The sequence below is a fragment of the Scyliorhinus torazame genome, chromosome 3, assembly GCF_047496885.1.
Source record: "Scyliorhinus torazame isolate Kashiwa2021f chromosome 3, sScyTor2.1, whole genome shotgun sequence".
Classification (NCBI taxonomy): domain Eukaryota; kingdom Metazoa; phylum Chordata; class Chondrichthyes; order Carcharhiniformes; family Scyliorhinidae; genus Scyliorhinus; species Scyliorhinus torazame.
In genome coordinates this window covers 96302190-96317898 of record NC_092709.1, presented here as the reverse complement: position 1 = coordinate 96317898, position 15709 = coordinate 96302190, and the positions used below count along the sequence as shown (strand labels likewise).

The following is a 15709-nucleotide window of genomic DNA, read 5'->3' as shown; positions in this document are numbered from 1 at the left end:
TGGTGCTACCCATGCCAGTGGTACGCTCCGTGGCCCCTGTCCGGCGCCCTCCTGCAGGGTTATTTTGGCCGCTGCTCTTGGGTGGATTGCGTGCTGCCTCGCCGGCAGGAGGTGGACGTTTGGGAGGGTGAGGGGTTGAGGTGCGGTAGCGTGGGGGCACCCCTACGGCCGGTGGCATTCTGCACGATCAGGAGCCACGGTGGGCGGTCAGTGAGGTGTATAACAAGGTGGTTGCCTTACAGGCCGAGGCAATGGTGATCCGTGCCTGGACGCCCGGTCCCGTCGGGGGTCACCCTGACCCCACGGCCCATCCCTACTGCCCTTCCTCGGTCCTGGCGGAGGTCACCCCCACCAGCCAGCCCATCCAGCTCCCATGGTCTTGCCTCTGCATGTCCTACAGCCTCTCTCTCCTTCATCAGCCATGGCGCCTGTTCACCGATTTTTTACAATCACAAGTGAAACACGCCATCGGGAATTCCTCCCGGCAGAGACGGAACATCTTAGGAGCCCCGGAGAATATGGGGTCAAGCCCGCTAATATGCAAACGGCGTTTACAGCAGGTGCGGAGTAGAATGCATTGATGCTGCTGTAAAGGCACCGGAGCATGGCAATCTGGCGTATGCCCAGCGCCCGCCACGATATTGGCTGATTCTCTTCCCAATCGCCTTTCCAGATTTTGCCGTCGGCCAATGGAGAATCATGCCCATCATCTAGTGGAATCAATCTAGTGGACCTCCTCTGAACTGCCTCCAATGCCACTACATCTTTTCTCAAATAAAGGGATCAATACTGTACACAATACTCCAGGTGTAGTCTCACCAATGCCTTGTCAAGTTGCAACAACACTTCCTTACCTTTATACTCAATTCCTTTAGCTATAAATGCCAACATTGTATTCACTTTCTTTATTATCTGCTGCACCTGCAATGCTAGTTTTCTGTGACTCCTGCATGAGGACACCCAGATCCCTCTGCATCGGAGCACCACAAAGTCTCTCCCCATTTAGATAATAAGTCGCCGTTCCATTTTTCTGACCAAAATGCATGACTTCACACTTATCCATGTTAAACTCCATCTGCCACATTTTGGTCCACTCTCCTAACCTATCAATATCCTCATTGCAATTTACTGTCCCAACTATTTTTGTGTTGTCCGCAAATTTGGCTATGGAACCTTCTATCCCTATATCCAAGCCGTTAATGTAGATTGTAAATAACTGGGGCCCTAGGACTGAATTCTGTGGCACCCCACTAGTTACATCTTGCCAACCAGAAACAGACCCATTTATCCCGGCTCTCTGTCTTCTGTCCGTCAGCCACTCTTCTATCCACGCTAATAAATTACCCTTAATCTTGTGAATTAACCTTCTGTGAGATACCTTAAAAAACATTGCCACTGCTGCCTGCCCCCGGGAGCTTTTCCCACCCTTTCCCATCATAAATCAAATGCTTTGCTCCAAACGTCTGTAGATTCTCAACTGTTGTGTATATTCAAGGTTGAGATTGATAAGATTTTTGAACTTTAAGGGAATCAAAAGATATTGGCACCATGCAGGAAAGTAGAGTTGTGGCTAAAGATCAGCCATGATCTCACTGAATGGCAGGAGCAGGTCTGAGGGGCCATGTGGTCTATTCCTATGTCTTATGAACTTATGATGGTGTCAAAAATGTATTTACACTTTAACAGATAAGCTCTAATTCTGGTGATTTTGGTGGGTGCACATCACATTAAGACAGCAACTTCCTGCTCTTGTATGTATTTCAATGACCAAGTGTTTTGACAAGATACTGATATAGCAAAGCTTCTGGAAGAAAGTTTATGATTTCTGCATTTAACTTCGATTGTGTAGCCAGTGGAAGTCACTGTCTGATTTATACAGTAGCAGCAGAGTGTCATTATTTCCACTACAAAATCCTGTTGATTACATTTATGCTAAATACAATAACCAGATTTTCATTTTTTAGGACAAACATTGCATTGGATTACACAAATCATAAGAGAGCAAGGTACATTATTTTTGCTGACTTTAGATGCATACATGTCAATGCCAAAGTGGCATTTATTGAATTAAATATATTTGTTAATCTTTTTAGGGACACCAAAATTATTGCTGTAGCCAATGTTTTCTGGCCGCATGATGAATTACAATGAGTGTTCTATCTGCTGTTAATTTGTCATCTTACCACTTTCAGCATTAATATAAAACTCCGCAGTAGTTTCTGGAACGATTCTATATGAAACTTTTCCATTCACTCCCGAATCTTTATCTGTAGCAGATACAGTCAGAATGTAGGTATTGACTGGTGAGAGTTCAGGCAATATAATCTGAAACAACAGATCAATCAAAAAGCCAATTCTTGTACAAAAGATTAATACAAAGCTGCATGGTAATATTAAAAAACAGTATAAACAAGTACAGATTTTGAGTTGCAATTTATGGACTCTGGTTTCCTTCTAGGTTAGGCCACTGTATCAGTTGACCTCCATCATTGTTATGCCTTGAAGGGAAACAACTACTTTTTTATTTTGGAATTTAATAATGTTATGTACCCAAGAACACTCAATGGCTTATTTCAATAAGTTACTATCTTCCTCAGTTACAAGAGCTAGAAAACAACTTAAACCAATGCTGTTATAATTTGTCAGAGATTAAGTATTTTTTTAACCTAAATTGTTTCTACAGCTATAGGGTTCACTTTCAAAAAATATTACTTGTTGTGTCTACCAGACATTTTTCTGTGATTATTTATTGAATTAGATTGTTTAGTGCCATTGCTTATATTAAAATCAATTATTTTTCCATCAAAACAAAGTATTGTAGAAAATATATGTTTCAATTTAATAACTGGTAAACAACATAGTCATTCAAGATCTTTGTTTTATACACTTGTGAATTTCAAATGAAACTCAACATCCTACATCTACTGTCACCCATATTAATCTTGCTACCAGGCTCCTTCAAACAGGAGGGGTCAAGGATAAGCCAACTCTGCAACAGGGGAAATTCATATATGCTTAAAAGTACGCCAATTGTTCCAGTTCGCTCCTCTCTCAAAATGAAATATTCTACTAGTGAGTTACTTTATCAATTGACTTTGTTGTGTACTATTAAGGTCACTCTTCATAAGTGTAAGGATAGTAAAACAAGGGCAATATTGCATCTGACATGCACAGAAACTGATCACGAGTTTCTATCTGATGTAGCATACGCATTCTTTCCCTATCGGAACATTACTGACAGGGCGAAACAGATGGATCTCAAGTCATTTTTCACTTATCAATTCCTAGGTTCTTCACAGATCTAGAGAGTTTAGGAGAAACTTAGTCAAGTCAAAACTGAACAACACCATGGTAAGCTGTGCACGATTTGATAAAACTGAATCAACCTCTCACAAGCTCATTGGTGTGCAGAATAATCTAAAGATGAGACAAACAACTTCAATCTCAAGCGATGGATTTCACGGAGAAGCAAATTATCAACTGGACACTGGAGTTTTGTGCATCTGTCTGAATCGGGTATCTGTTAAACAAATCTGTCACAGGGCAGCACGGTGGTGCAGAGGTTAGCACTGCTGTCTCACGCCGCCGAGGTCCCGGGTTTGATCCCGGCTCTGGGTCACTGTCCGTGTGGAGTTTGCACATTCTCCCCGTGTTTGCGTGGGTTTCGCCCCCACAACCCAAAGATGTGCAGGGTAGGTGGATTGGCCACACTAAATTGCCCCTTAATTGGAAAACATTTATTGGGTACTCTAAATTTATTTTAAAAAACAAATCTGTCACAGAGGATTGACATAATTCAGTGGAAGATAACAGATTACCCTGGAAGCTTTCTCCAGGGTCTCCAAATTAATAGTGGAAGATTGGGGAACCTCAGTGGAAACTACCCCATAATAGCTATCATTTAATAAGACTGAACTTCTGGAACATGTTACCTAACAGCCCTTGGCAATAGTCACACACACTGCAGCAATGCAAGCTGGCCCACTACCCCCTTCTCAAGGGCACCTATGGTAATAAACTCTGGCCTTGCCAGGAATGCCTATATCCTAAGATTAAATTTGCAGACAGGTTACAGATGGGTAGAAATAAAATGACTACTAGAATTTTAATGGTTCACCCATTGATTGGGACAGATATGGACTCAATAGATAAAAGGGAATGTAATTCCCAAAATGTCTACAGGACTCCTTCCTCAATTGGTAATTTACCAGGCCCACAAAAGTGCAGATGCCGCTAGATCTAATTGTGAATAATGAAATATGCAACTGACACTAGCTTAAATCTTTGGTCACCAAATATATTAAGGGAAATGAGGCAAGGGCAAGTATAGAAAGTTAGGTTGCAGATCAACTGTGTTCTCATTAATGGTGGAACAGGTTTAAAGGACTAAATTGCCTACTTCCGTTCTTATATCCTAAAATCATCTTGGAAGCAGTGATCATAATTATAAACTATAAAATAGAAAGGAGATTTTGTGGTCTCAGAGGAGTCCGGTTCAAGAACATAAAGGAAAAACGATTTATTATTTTAAGCAACATGTAACACACAAAGCCCTAGCCGGGACATCTCGCGGCCGGCTCCCATCCAGGTCTGTTTACATGTTAGCGTTCATTACTCTATTGATATGAGCCGCGCCTCTCATTAAGAGCTCATATTCGGGAGGCACGGTAGCACAGTGGTCAGCACAGTTGCTTCAGAGCTCAAGGGCCCCAGGTTCGATTCCCAGCTTGGGTCACTGTGCAGAGTTTGCACTTTCTCCCCGTGTCTGCGTGGGTTTCCTTCGACAGTCCAAAGCTGTGCAGGTTAGGTGGATTGGCCATGTGAAAATTGCCCTTAGTGTCCAAGAAGGTTAGGCGGGATTACTGGGTTACGGGGATAGGTTGGAGGTGTGGGCTTAGGTAGGGTACTCTTTCCAAGGGCCGGTGCAGACTCGATGGGCTGAATGGCCTCCTTCTGCACTGTACATTCTGCACTGTAGATTCTATGATATTCCACGAGGCTCACAGGGAGGCTAATCGGCCTGTCCCCGTAGGCCCCATCAGTTTATAACATCCCCATCTCCCAAAGTCCGAAGGCCCTTCCGAGGAAGGTGGAGCAGGAGGGCTGCACTTCTTTGCTTGCAGCTGCGCTTCCTGCACCTGCGGGGCTAAATCAGAGGGCATGTGTTATATGCGGGAACGTCGTTTCCTTGCTGATTGCCTGGGAGGCACCACCACTGGCAACTGTTCTCCACTGTGTTCGCCGTCTGAAACCTCCAATGTCTGGGTGTCTATATTGGAGTCAGAATTGATGACTTCTGACATCTCTCCGTCGGCCCCCCAAGGAGCGAGGCCCCATAATGGTGTTGGGGAGGTCTTTGGAACAGCTGGCACCTCCGGGGGAGTTTGGAGTAATGTTGGTCCCCTGCCCCTGATATGGTCACGTGCTTCTTCATTGTTCAGTCTCGTGCTTGGCATGAGACAGATCCAGTTTGCTGTATTATCGTCCCAGGAACCACTTGGCACCGTCGCTGAAGTTCCGAATATAAACAGCGTCACGTGTCCCGAGCTCTTGAGTCTGAACACACGTATCTGGGTTACCCCTATTTCTCCTGGCTGCACAGCACTTTCCCACCAATATCTCGGAACATGAGACTAAGGCGGGTCTGGGGCTGCCTGCCCATCAAACCTTCTGCTGGTTCTACACCGGTCGCGGTGGGGTGGTGCAGTAGTAAAACAGAAACCAAGCCAGCCATGCCTCCACGGACCTTGAGGTCTGCTTTTTAGACCTTGTTTTAAAGTCTGCACCACCCTTTCAGCCAGTCCATTTGAGGCTGGGTGGTACGGGTCCATGCGGATATGCCACACCCTGTTGGCCTTCGTAAAACTCCCGAATTTCACGCTGGTAAAGGCCGTTCTGCTACCCGTGACCATCACCTCCGGAATGCCATGCGTACTAAACGAGGGCCAAAGCTTCTCAATTGTTGCCCTCGGTGTAGTGGATGACATTTTGTGGACCTCGAGCCACTTTGAATGAGCATCGTTGATGATCAGAAACATGCATCCCGGAAAGTAGCCGGCAAAGTCGGCATGAAGCCCCTCCCAAGGCCGGCCTGGCCAATCCTATAGGTGAAGAGGCACAGCGAACGGAAGCTTCTGTTGCTCCTGGCAGACACCACACTGCCAGTTGCCATACGTCCCCATCTAGGCTTGGCCACCAGATGTAACTACGATGAGCATTTTCATCATCGAAACCCCTGGATGTCTGTTGTGCAGATCTCGTAGTATGGGATTCCGCCTTCAATGCTGAATCCCGATATTTTGGTTGAGAAGGTCCATTATTCCTCGGGCAACCTTGGGTGCTGACCTTTTGTATAACACACTGTGGCGGACCTTGTACAACAAAACGTTTGTGTCTACTCGCGGAGTGGGCTGCAGAAACCGGTAGTGTGTCCATAAAATTTAACTTGGCAATGACTTTGTCTGCCTTGGGGGAAGATGTTGGGCGGATCGGCAGTGAGACGACTCAATGCGTCGGCATTCGCAATTTGTGAGCCTGGCCAATGTTCAATTGTATACTCGTACACCACCATTAATATTGCCCATCACTGGAGCCGAGCGGATGCTATCAGTGGGATCGCCTAGTCTTCTTTAAAGAGGCCCAATAACAGTTTGTGGTCTGTCAGGATAGTAAAACAACACCCGTACATGGACTGATGGAGTTTTTTGACCGGCAATACCACAGCCGGCTCTTCTTTTACAATCTGTGCATTGTTTTGCTCCGCCACGGCCAATGTCCTGAAAGCGAATGCGATCGGTTGTTCCTTCCCATCATCCATACGGTGTGACAATCTGGTGCCAAAGCGTACAGCGAGGCACCATATGTGACCACCAGCGGTTTGGCAGGGTCGTAGTGCGTCAGCAGGTCAGCCAACGTCAATTGCCTCTTTACCCAAGCAAACGCCTCCTCCTGAAATGCTCTCCACGCCCACTGCTGTTTTTTCTTTAATAGCGTATGCAAAAGGACGAGTATGGTCGTGAGGCCCGGGATGAACTTTCCATAAGAATTTATGAGCCCCAGAAAAGAGTGCAGTTCCGTTGAGTTCCCCGGAGTAGAGGCTTGGCGAGTCGTTCACACTTTCTCTTCCACTGGATGAAGGCCGTCCCGGTCTACTCAGTATCCTAAATAGGTGACTTGGGGTCCAATACTAGTTGGAGACATGCGTGGCTCATGTCAGGTTTTGTAAACGAATGACCTCCAGCCAATTTTGCATTCAAGTCTTCGATCAGATACCTGTCCAATCGGAATTCCCTATTTACTGTTAATTTATAGTTGCCACAAAGTGGAACCGTGTTTATCCGTGGTTTCAGCACAGAACTGGCAGTGCCGCCCAATTGGCGAATCGCTCCGTCTCGACCTTCAGCAGTCGTGTGTAGGGAACCGGCCGGGCCCAAAGATAGTGGGGCTGTGCCTCAGGGTCCACTTGAATTTTAGAAAATGGCATCCTTGATCCTTCCTAAACTATTTGAAAAACTTTGGGTTATTTCCCCAACACTCTGCAGAGGCCTCCCTCCGGAGCTCATCTGATAAATCTGCTACCAATCTAGGCGGAAGTCTTGTAGCCAGTCGCTCGGACCGTGGCCTTTAATGACCATCAATAGCAGCCGAACAGACTGCTGTCCATAGGCCACCGGAGTCATCGTCGTTATGGTGAGCGTTTCCCCTGTATAGGTCACCAGTCTCACTTTCGTATCCCATAAGCTCAACCGTTGCACCCCTGATTTAATTTGCTCGAACGTTTGTTTCCCAACGATCGAGACTGCGGCTGCCGTGTCCAGTTCCATCTTCAGGGGATGACCGTTCACTTGCACTGTGATCCGAATGAGGGCAGCTCTGGGTGCTGCAATGCAGTTCACCGGCATGCATTCTTAATAATAATTCATTAATAATCGCTTATTGTCACAAGTAGGCTTCAATGAAGTTACTGTGAAATGCCCCTAGTTGCCACATTCCGGCGCCTGTTCGGTGAGGCTGGTACGGGAATTGAACCCGTGCTGCTGGCCTAGTCTGTGGAGTGAACAACATGGTGACCCAGGAGGTTACTGGCAGAGCCATTGTTGGACCTAAAGAAAAGCTGCAGAAATCACACTTTCAAGGGAGAGTGCAGAGTGCAGAGAAGACTCCATGAGCTCCAGGGAATCACCGAGTTGGAAGTCAACAGCGGGGGACCAGCACCACCTCGACGTGCAGCGATCCCCTCTGCATTACAAGCCAACTATTTAACCCACTGTGCTAAACCAGCCCCTTCATCGCCGGATTGATCCAAATGAAAAATTTGGGCTCTGGGTGCCGTCTACTGTGGATGGGGGGGGGGGGGGGGGGGGGGGGGGGGGGGGGGGGGGGGGCACCACCTGTTGGCTGGGCTGCGGTTTTTGCTCTTGGTGGTTTTTGTGGTCGCATGTCTCGCAACCCTGGGGTCACCCTCTACCAATTCGGGGGAGAAGTCATGTCTGGTTATCGCAGTCCTGGACCATCAGGCCTAGCTTAAGCGGTGTTCAGCCCAGAGTGGAATCTTGACCCCGGGGATCGCTGCACGTCGAGGTGGTGCTGGTCCCCCGCTGTTGACTTCCAACTCGGTGATCCCCTGGAGCTCATGGAGTCTTCTCTGCACTCTCCCTTGAAAGTGCGATTTCTGCAGCTTTTCTTTAGGTCCAACAATGGCTCTGCCAGTAACCTCCTGGGTCACCATGTTGTTCACTCCACAGACTAGGCAATCTCGCAGTATTCCAGGAAGAGGCGGGCCATAATCACAAAATTCTGGAAATTTCCATGAGCGTGTCTGGAACTCTGTTATAGACTCCCCTGGGGTCGTCTCAGCCATACTGAAATGGTACCGCTTCACGATGACGAACGGCTTGGGGTCATAGTGGTTTGCCACCACTGTGACCAGTTCCTCGAATGATTTTGAGTCCAGGTCTGCGGGATACACGGGCACTTTTTTACAGTAAAGGTGGAGGCCCCACAGGCGGTCAATAGTATCACCGTCTATTGCTCGTCACCACTTATGTGTTGGCCCTGAAGAAATACCGCATACTCTCCACGTATTGCATCCAGTCTTCCACGCTGGAGTCGAACACATCAAGTCTGCCAAAGAGCGGAAACTTGGAAATGGTGCAAACTTGAAACCAGTAGAATGAGAGGAGTTGGCCGTGCTTTTGACAGGTAGCAGCGGCGACTGTAGCTCCACTTTTACCCTCATCGCCAATTTTATGGTCACAGAGGAGTCCGGTTCGAGAACATAAAAGAAAAACGATTTATTGTTTTAAACACATAACGCACAGGTCCCAGCTGGGACTTCTCTAAGTCGGCTCTCATACAAACTGGTTTTTATGTGAGAGTCCATTACTCTATTGAAACGGGCCCCACTTCTCATCAGGAAAGTTCATATTCCATGAGGCTCACAGGGAGGCTAATCAACCTGTCTCCATAGGTCTTGTGAGGCTTATAACGGGGGTGGGTGTAGAGGGTTTCCCGCGCACACCCAGTGGGAATATGGAAATACCTGATTAAACCTAATTTGGATGTAATTATCGGGCTGGCGCCCAACTGATCTGCATCCTGGGATGATCCAGGTCCCTCAGCTGGGAGTCCGCTGGCGTGAATTGGTGCATGTCCTGAGGAAAGAGCACCTGGCAGTTTGCACTCCAAGGGGGTGCATGTCCTCTCTATATTTGCCTCCAGGGTGCCGAGGGGGTCCTTCGTGGGGTCAGATGGGGCTTGGGTTGGGGTGGAGGTGCTCAGGTTCGGGTCTTTACTGGGACGGGGGTTGTTTGGCTGGTCTTCCCATCTGCAGCCTTTAAACCCTTTAAACTGCCTGTCAGCATGTTAAAATTAAAGATCTCTGGGAAGAGAGTGAAAGTCTTCCATCTGCAGCATTCATCCCTTTAAATTGTCTGTCAGCATGTCATAATTAAAGATCACTGGGAAGAGAATGAAAGTCTTCCCATCTGTAGACTTAAATGCTTTAGACAGTTTGTCAGCACGGCAAGTTCACAGATCTGTGAGATGAAGGTTAAAGTATTCCCTTTAATGTGGTGGAAACTTTTGAAGATTTTTTTCACTATGAATTTCATTGCCCTTTATCTTTTTCAAGCCTGTGTACATGCCAAGAAGCCGAAAAGCTTTGAACTGCACTGTTGACATTCAATTTCATGGTTCATTGCCTTCTAAAAACCTTTTGATTAAGAGGTTCAGGCAGCATCAAAGTAAGGATTACCATTGTTTATTTATATAGCTCTGCAGGGGTCTATTTTCTCTGAGGAGCAGCTGTTTCTTGAACTACAGTCTTTTTGAAAAGGTTGCCTCTTTGTTCTGAAGAGCTTCCTAGAAAGAGCCCTTGTGGCGTCACATCGGATAGGTATGAATATTCAATGAGGGGGGAATCGTGTGGCGGGGGTGCTGGCTAATCATATTAAAACTTATTTAAATTCATTAAAATTAGGTTCTCTGCCTTTGTGGGTGTGAACCTCGTGACGTCACAGGTGAGAATCACGTTTCCCGATTCTCTATCTGAATTTTCCACCCGTGTAACTGTTCTCTGTCTGGCGATCGCGGGCTAAAAATTGCCCCCACACTATGTGACTTCTGCAAGCATACAACATATTGCACCTACACGTGGGGATTACACAAATTTGTTTTGTATCTCTAAATATCAATGTTGCAGTTCTACCTGATAAGAGTCTTGAGAGAAGAGAGGTGAATTGTCATTTACATCCACTACATAAACTCGAACAGCTGCTTCAGTTTCATGCACTGAATCAGAAATCTTGATCTTCACCAAGTATTCAGACTGTTTTTCAAAGTCCAGAGCCTCAATCAAAATGATGACTCCGTTGTTGCGGTTAATAGCAAATTTACCTTCCGGATTACCATTACGAGTAAAATAATAGGAAAGAATGGGGTTTAGATCCATATCACTGGCCATTATCTGTGTAAGAACAGAACCAGCTTGGAGATCTGAAAAGCATAAATTATTTACCAAAAAACAGTTAACGATAACCTCATTTTGGTAGTAAATACCTGCTATCATATTACAAACCAATTAAAACATGTATTTGAAGCATCTTTGTTATTTTGTTGCTTTAAAGTAGAAAGTAGAAACTCACAGAATGAACAATGGACATTATAATTACCTAATTTGCAAATCTATGGCAATTTTTAGGAGGAAAACAGAATAGTTACACTCACATCAAACCTGAGCATGCTCATCCTATGGGAGGGACATAATGGAACCTATCAGAATCTGGGCAGGGACCTATTTGGAGATAGCCAAGAAATGGACCTTAGGCCTTGTATTTTACATTTCTCATCTCATAGAACGTGCACTTAATAGGAATTGTGAATATTCAATAGATATATCAGTCTAGAAATTACTATTTGCCATATTATTGAATTAACACTGAATGAGCTTGTATAACAATCATTTGTCTACAACATCAATAGAGCCATTAACCCATTTAAAATAAAGAGACTACTATCGGCTAGGCGGCACGGTAGAGGGAGGGTGGTTATAGATCTCTCACACAAGTAAAACAAGAAAAATGACCCAGTGCCATATATTTATTTCACAGAAAATGCTGTGCCTATTGGGAACTATTAATTTTACTGTCAACTGAATAATTTACACCAAAGCTATTACACCAAAGCTATTTTAATCTTTTCAGTTTTGTTCTGGAAACTTGTGTTTTAGAGTTTATGTCCTATTAGAATTATTGTGCCACTATGCAATAGCTAAATGTTTACGACTGACCCTACTCATTAAATTGAGTTAGCGTTTTCAAATGACTGATGCTTGACTCAAACAGAAGTTTACTTATATGGGCACATCTCTATTCCTTCTATGGAAGCACTTATATATAACAGCAATCTTAATCACAACCTCGTACAGCTATTAGATGATCACAGTTCATGTGAGTTGGCATATTCACACATGGTCATTTAACAATCATAATATATTCCTTTCTCTACTACAAGAGGTATTCACCTATTTAAAATAAACAGGTAACATTTCTATTAAAATAGAGCAATGCTGGAAGAAAACCGGAAGTATTTATATGCTTAATAAAAATGTATGAGATATATATTATATTAACATATCTAATATCATAAGTAGTAACATGTCTAATATCACAAATAGTAATTACCAGACAATAATCTCACATAAAAACATAATTAATCAAAAAGCGCTGCTATTTTCTTTATACCATAAAAGGTTAAGATCAAAGCCCAACTTACTTTCTGAAATCTTCACAATTTTCAGAGGAGGAACAGTTGGAGCATTATCATTAATATCGACAACCAGAATCTCAATAGTGGTATTTACTGAAAGTTTGGGGCTTCCTCGATCAGCTGCTTGGAGAACTAATCTAGTTCAAACAGAAGTGGGGAAGTTGAAAGTGCTTGATAAGTGCTTATCCATTTGTCAAAAACCCTCATACTATTGTAAAATTGAATTGCTAAATTATATTGTCTAAATGCTGCAGTGTGACCAAAATTGTTCTTCAGACCTCAGTACCATAACAGTGCAAGCCTCAATTTAGGTAGGATAGCAAACAATCAATGTTTGTAGTCATTATTTCACCGAAACGGGCAGCAATCTCAGAAGTCGACACACATTCAGAATAACATGGAAATCCAGAAATGGCAGTCGGTAACTCTACACTTCTTTAGCAAGTCCGCTTTTGAACCCCCTGCCCTCACCCGCAGAATGCAGTCTGAGATTGGGGCAGCACGGTGGCGCAGTGGTTAGCACTGCTCCTCATGGCGCTGAGGAACTGGGTTTAATCCTGGCCCCAGGTCACTGTCCGTATGGAGTTTGCACATTCTCCCCGTGTCTGTGTGGGTCTCACCCCACAACCCAAAGATGTGCAGGGTAGGTGGATTGGCCATGATAAATTGCCATTTAATTGGAAAAAGTTTTTTTTTTTAATTAACTGCCGAGACTTTCCATTCTTATGCCCTTGGTCTTGCAGGAGTTCCACCTTATTAAACAAGGTTATCTGTATTTTAGCACTATTTTGATCCAATCGTAAATAATTTATTTCCCTATTCAAAATTTGAAATTAACACAAAGAGAGTCAGTGCTTTCATCTTCTTGGTTTACTGTCTGTGAGAATACTTCACGGTAATTGGCTGCTCATCCTGCTGGCTACCATCACTGCAGTTGTGTGGAGATTCGCTTGACTTGATTTAAACTGCTTTGAAAAGGGCCATTGAAATCGCTAGATATTTGTGGGCAGCTTTCTTAAAGGTCAGCAGTGACTGCCATTATTTGCCTTTGGTTGCAATGTCTGGCCCATTTTTACTACAGGAGCATAATTCCTGAAGGAAAAACGGTGGGGCATGACGTTTTCCACCTTTCCACATGACTAACACAAACCTCATTGGGTTCATTTAAGTTGAATAAACAGAGCAATCTCTAGAGCATTGGAAATGTCTCTTAAGAACCCATCCTAACTAAGGAAGGATTTAAGTAATTGTAGCAAATTGAGAGAGGGTGCTATCCCACTCTAACTATGTGGGGTAACCAGAGAAGCTGTGTTCCTTGAAATAAAGGAAGGACTTACTAACATTTATAGTTCTTTACACAACCACTTTACAGTCACTGAAGTAACTTTGAGTCACTATTGAAATATAGGAAACACAGCAGCCAATTTGCTCACACCTAGCTCCGACAATTAGCATGCCATAATGACCAGGTTGCTTTTTCTTTAATTTTGAAGATAACATGTCTGCTTTTCTTCAAAATACTGCCAAAGACCGTTGTACATCCACCTGAGAAGGCAGGTGGGCCATGGCTTAATATCCGATCTGACAAAGGTCAACTCTGACAGTGCTTGTGTGCTACACTGGAATGTCAGCTTTGATTTTTGTGTTTAGCCCTAGAGTGGGGCTTGAATTCACAACTTTATAACTCAGATGAGAATGCCACCAACTGAAACATGGCTGACACAGAGCAGAGAATCTGAAGAGGAGATTTAATAGTAATGTTCAAAAGTATGAAAGGTTTTGTAGAGCATATAAGGAGAAAAGCTTTTCGCTTACTGTTTTGATGGCACCTCCAACAAGAGGGTCTAATCATCCTCCCTTGGCATTCAATGGTATTACCATCGCTGAATCCCCCACTATCAGCATCCTAACGATTAAAATTGATCAGAAACTGAACTGGACCAGCCATATAAATAATGTGGCTACAAGAGCAGGTGAAAGGCTTGAGTAGCATGTGGTGGCCAAGCCAGCAACACCCACATGCTGTGAACGAATAAAACATATCTGCTGCAATCATAAAGAAGGTGTGTATGGATGCCACAGAGGAGATCAGCAGAAGGACCATTGTGCCTCATCACTGAATTTAGTGCAGGAAATATCCTAATAACCAAACCAGGTCAGGAAAGATAAGTACAGTTGTGCATTCACCTGCTTCCTGTTGAGTTCACCATCATCACTTCTGCTCCGACTCTTCCCACACCAATCTGCCTGGTCAAGCCTATGCCATAACATCACTCCTCACACCCATTTACCTGCAAGGGAACTCATGGTTCTCTTTTTACGCATTTCATGACATCACCATCTATCATCAATGACTGCCATGTCCCCTGATCCTTAAGCAATTAAGGCTGATTTTCGGGTAAGTCAAGGGCATTCAGCCTCTGATCTTCGGGTAAGGGTTCTCCAAGGCGGCCTTCAGGAGGCGTGACAACGCAGAATCGCCGAGCAGAAACTTTAGCCAAGTTCCGCACACATGAGTACGGCCTCAACCAGGACCTTGGATTCATGTCGCATTACATTCATCCCCCACCATCTGGCCTGGGCTTGTGAAGTCCTACCAACTGTCGTGGCTTGAGACAATTCACCTCTTTAACCTATGATTATTCCTCTCTCCAGTTGCTCTGTCTGGACCTGTAGACTTAATTACCTGCAAAGACTTGTATTCAAAGTATCGTTTTGCATCTTTGACTTTGTCTATATATATGTTTCTGGAACCCACCTCTTCATTCACCTGAGGAAGGAGCAGTGCTCCGAAAGCTAGTGATTCGAAACAAACCTGTTGGACTTTAATCTGGTGTTGTAAGACTTCTTACTGTGCAGATCAATGAAGCATCCCTGCCCATTGGAGATGGGAATATCAGGACCTCCCAGCTACCTGGTGATACAATTAATCGTAGGACGCTATTCTCCGGAAAGATTTCCAAGTGTGGTAGTGAGCAGGACTGCCTCGAGTTTCCCGGCGCTCTGCCTGGTGAGGCCAGCAACACATTACAATTGGTCCACTTAACGAGGCCCCACAGGCCTCACGCAGCAAATGAAGGCTCGGCAGAAGATTTGCTGGGACCACGCTCCTCCAAGATGAACTCAGTGCATTCTATGCTCAGTTCCAACAGGAAACCATAAAACTTTTGTCAACTGCCCCAGCAGCCTCGGACACACTCATACTTACCGTCATAGCTTCCGAAGTCAGGTTGGCCTTCTTGAAATAGAACCCTCGGAAAGCAATGGGTCCTGATGGAGTCCCTGGTTGAGCACGAAGATCCTGCGTGGATCAAATGGCGGGTATGTTCGTGGACATCTTCAACCTCTCCCTACTCCATTCCAAGGTTCCCCCCTGCTTCAAGAAGACCACTATCATACCGGTGCCAAAGAACCAGGCAATGTGCCTCAATTACTACCATCC

General features: G+C 44.8%; 1 protein-coding gene across 1 annotated transcript in view; it reads right to left on the bottom strand.

Annotated features, from left to right (window-relative positions):
* dchs2 (dachsous cadherin-related 2) overlaps positions 1-15709 on the bottom strand; it is a 258035-nt gene that overhangs the window by 8375 nt on the left and 233951 nt on the right. The window contains exons 17-19 of the mRNA XM_072496010.1: positions 12274-12404; positions 10709-10995; positions 2184-2325 (exon numbers count right to left, since the gene is read on the bottom strand). Of these exons, the coding sequence (XP_072352111.1) occupies positions 2184-2325; positions 10709-10995; positions 12274-12404 (560 nt within the window). The remainder of the gene's footprint in view (positions 1-2183; positions 2326-10708; positions 10996-12273; positions 12405-15709) is intronic.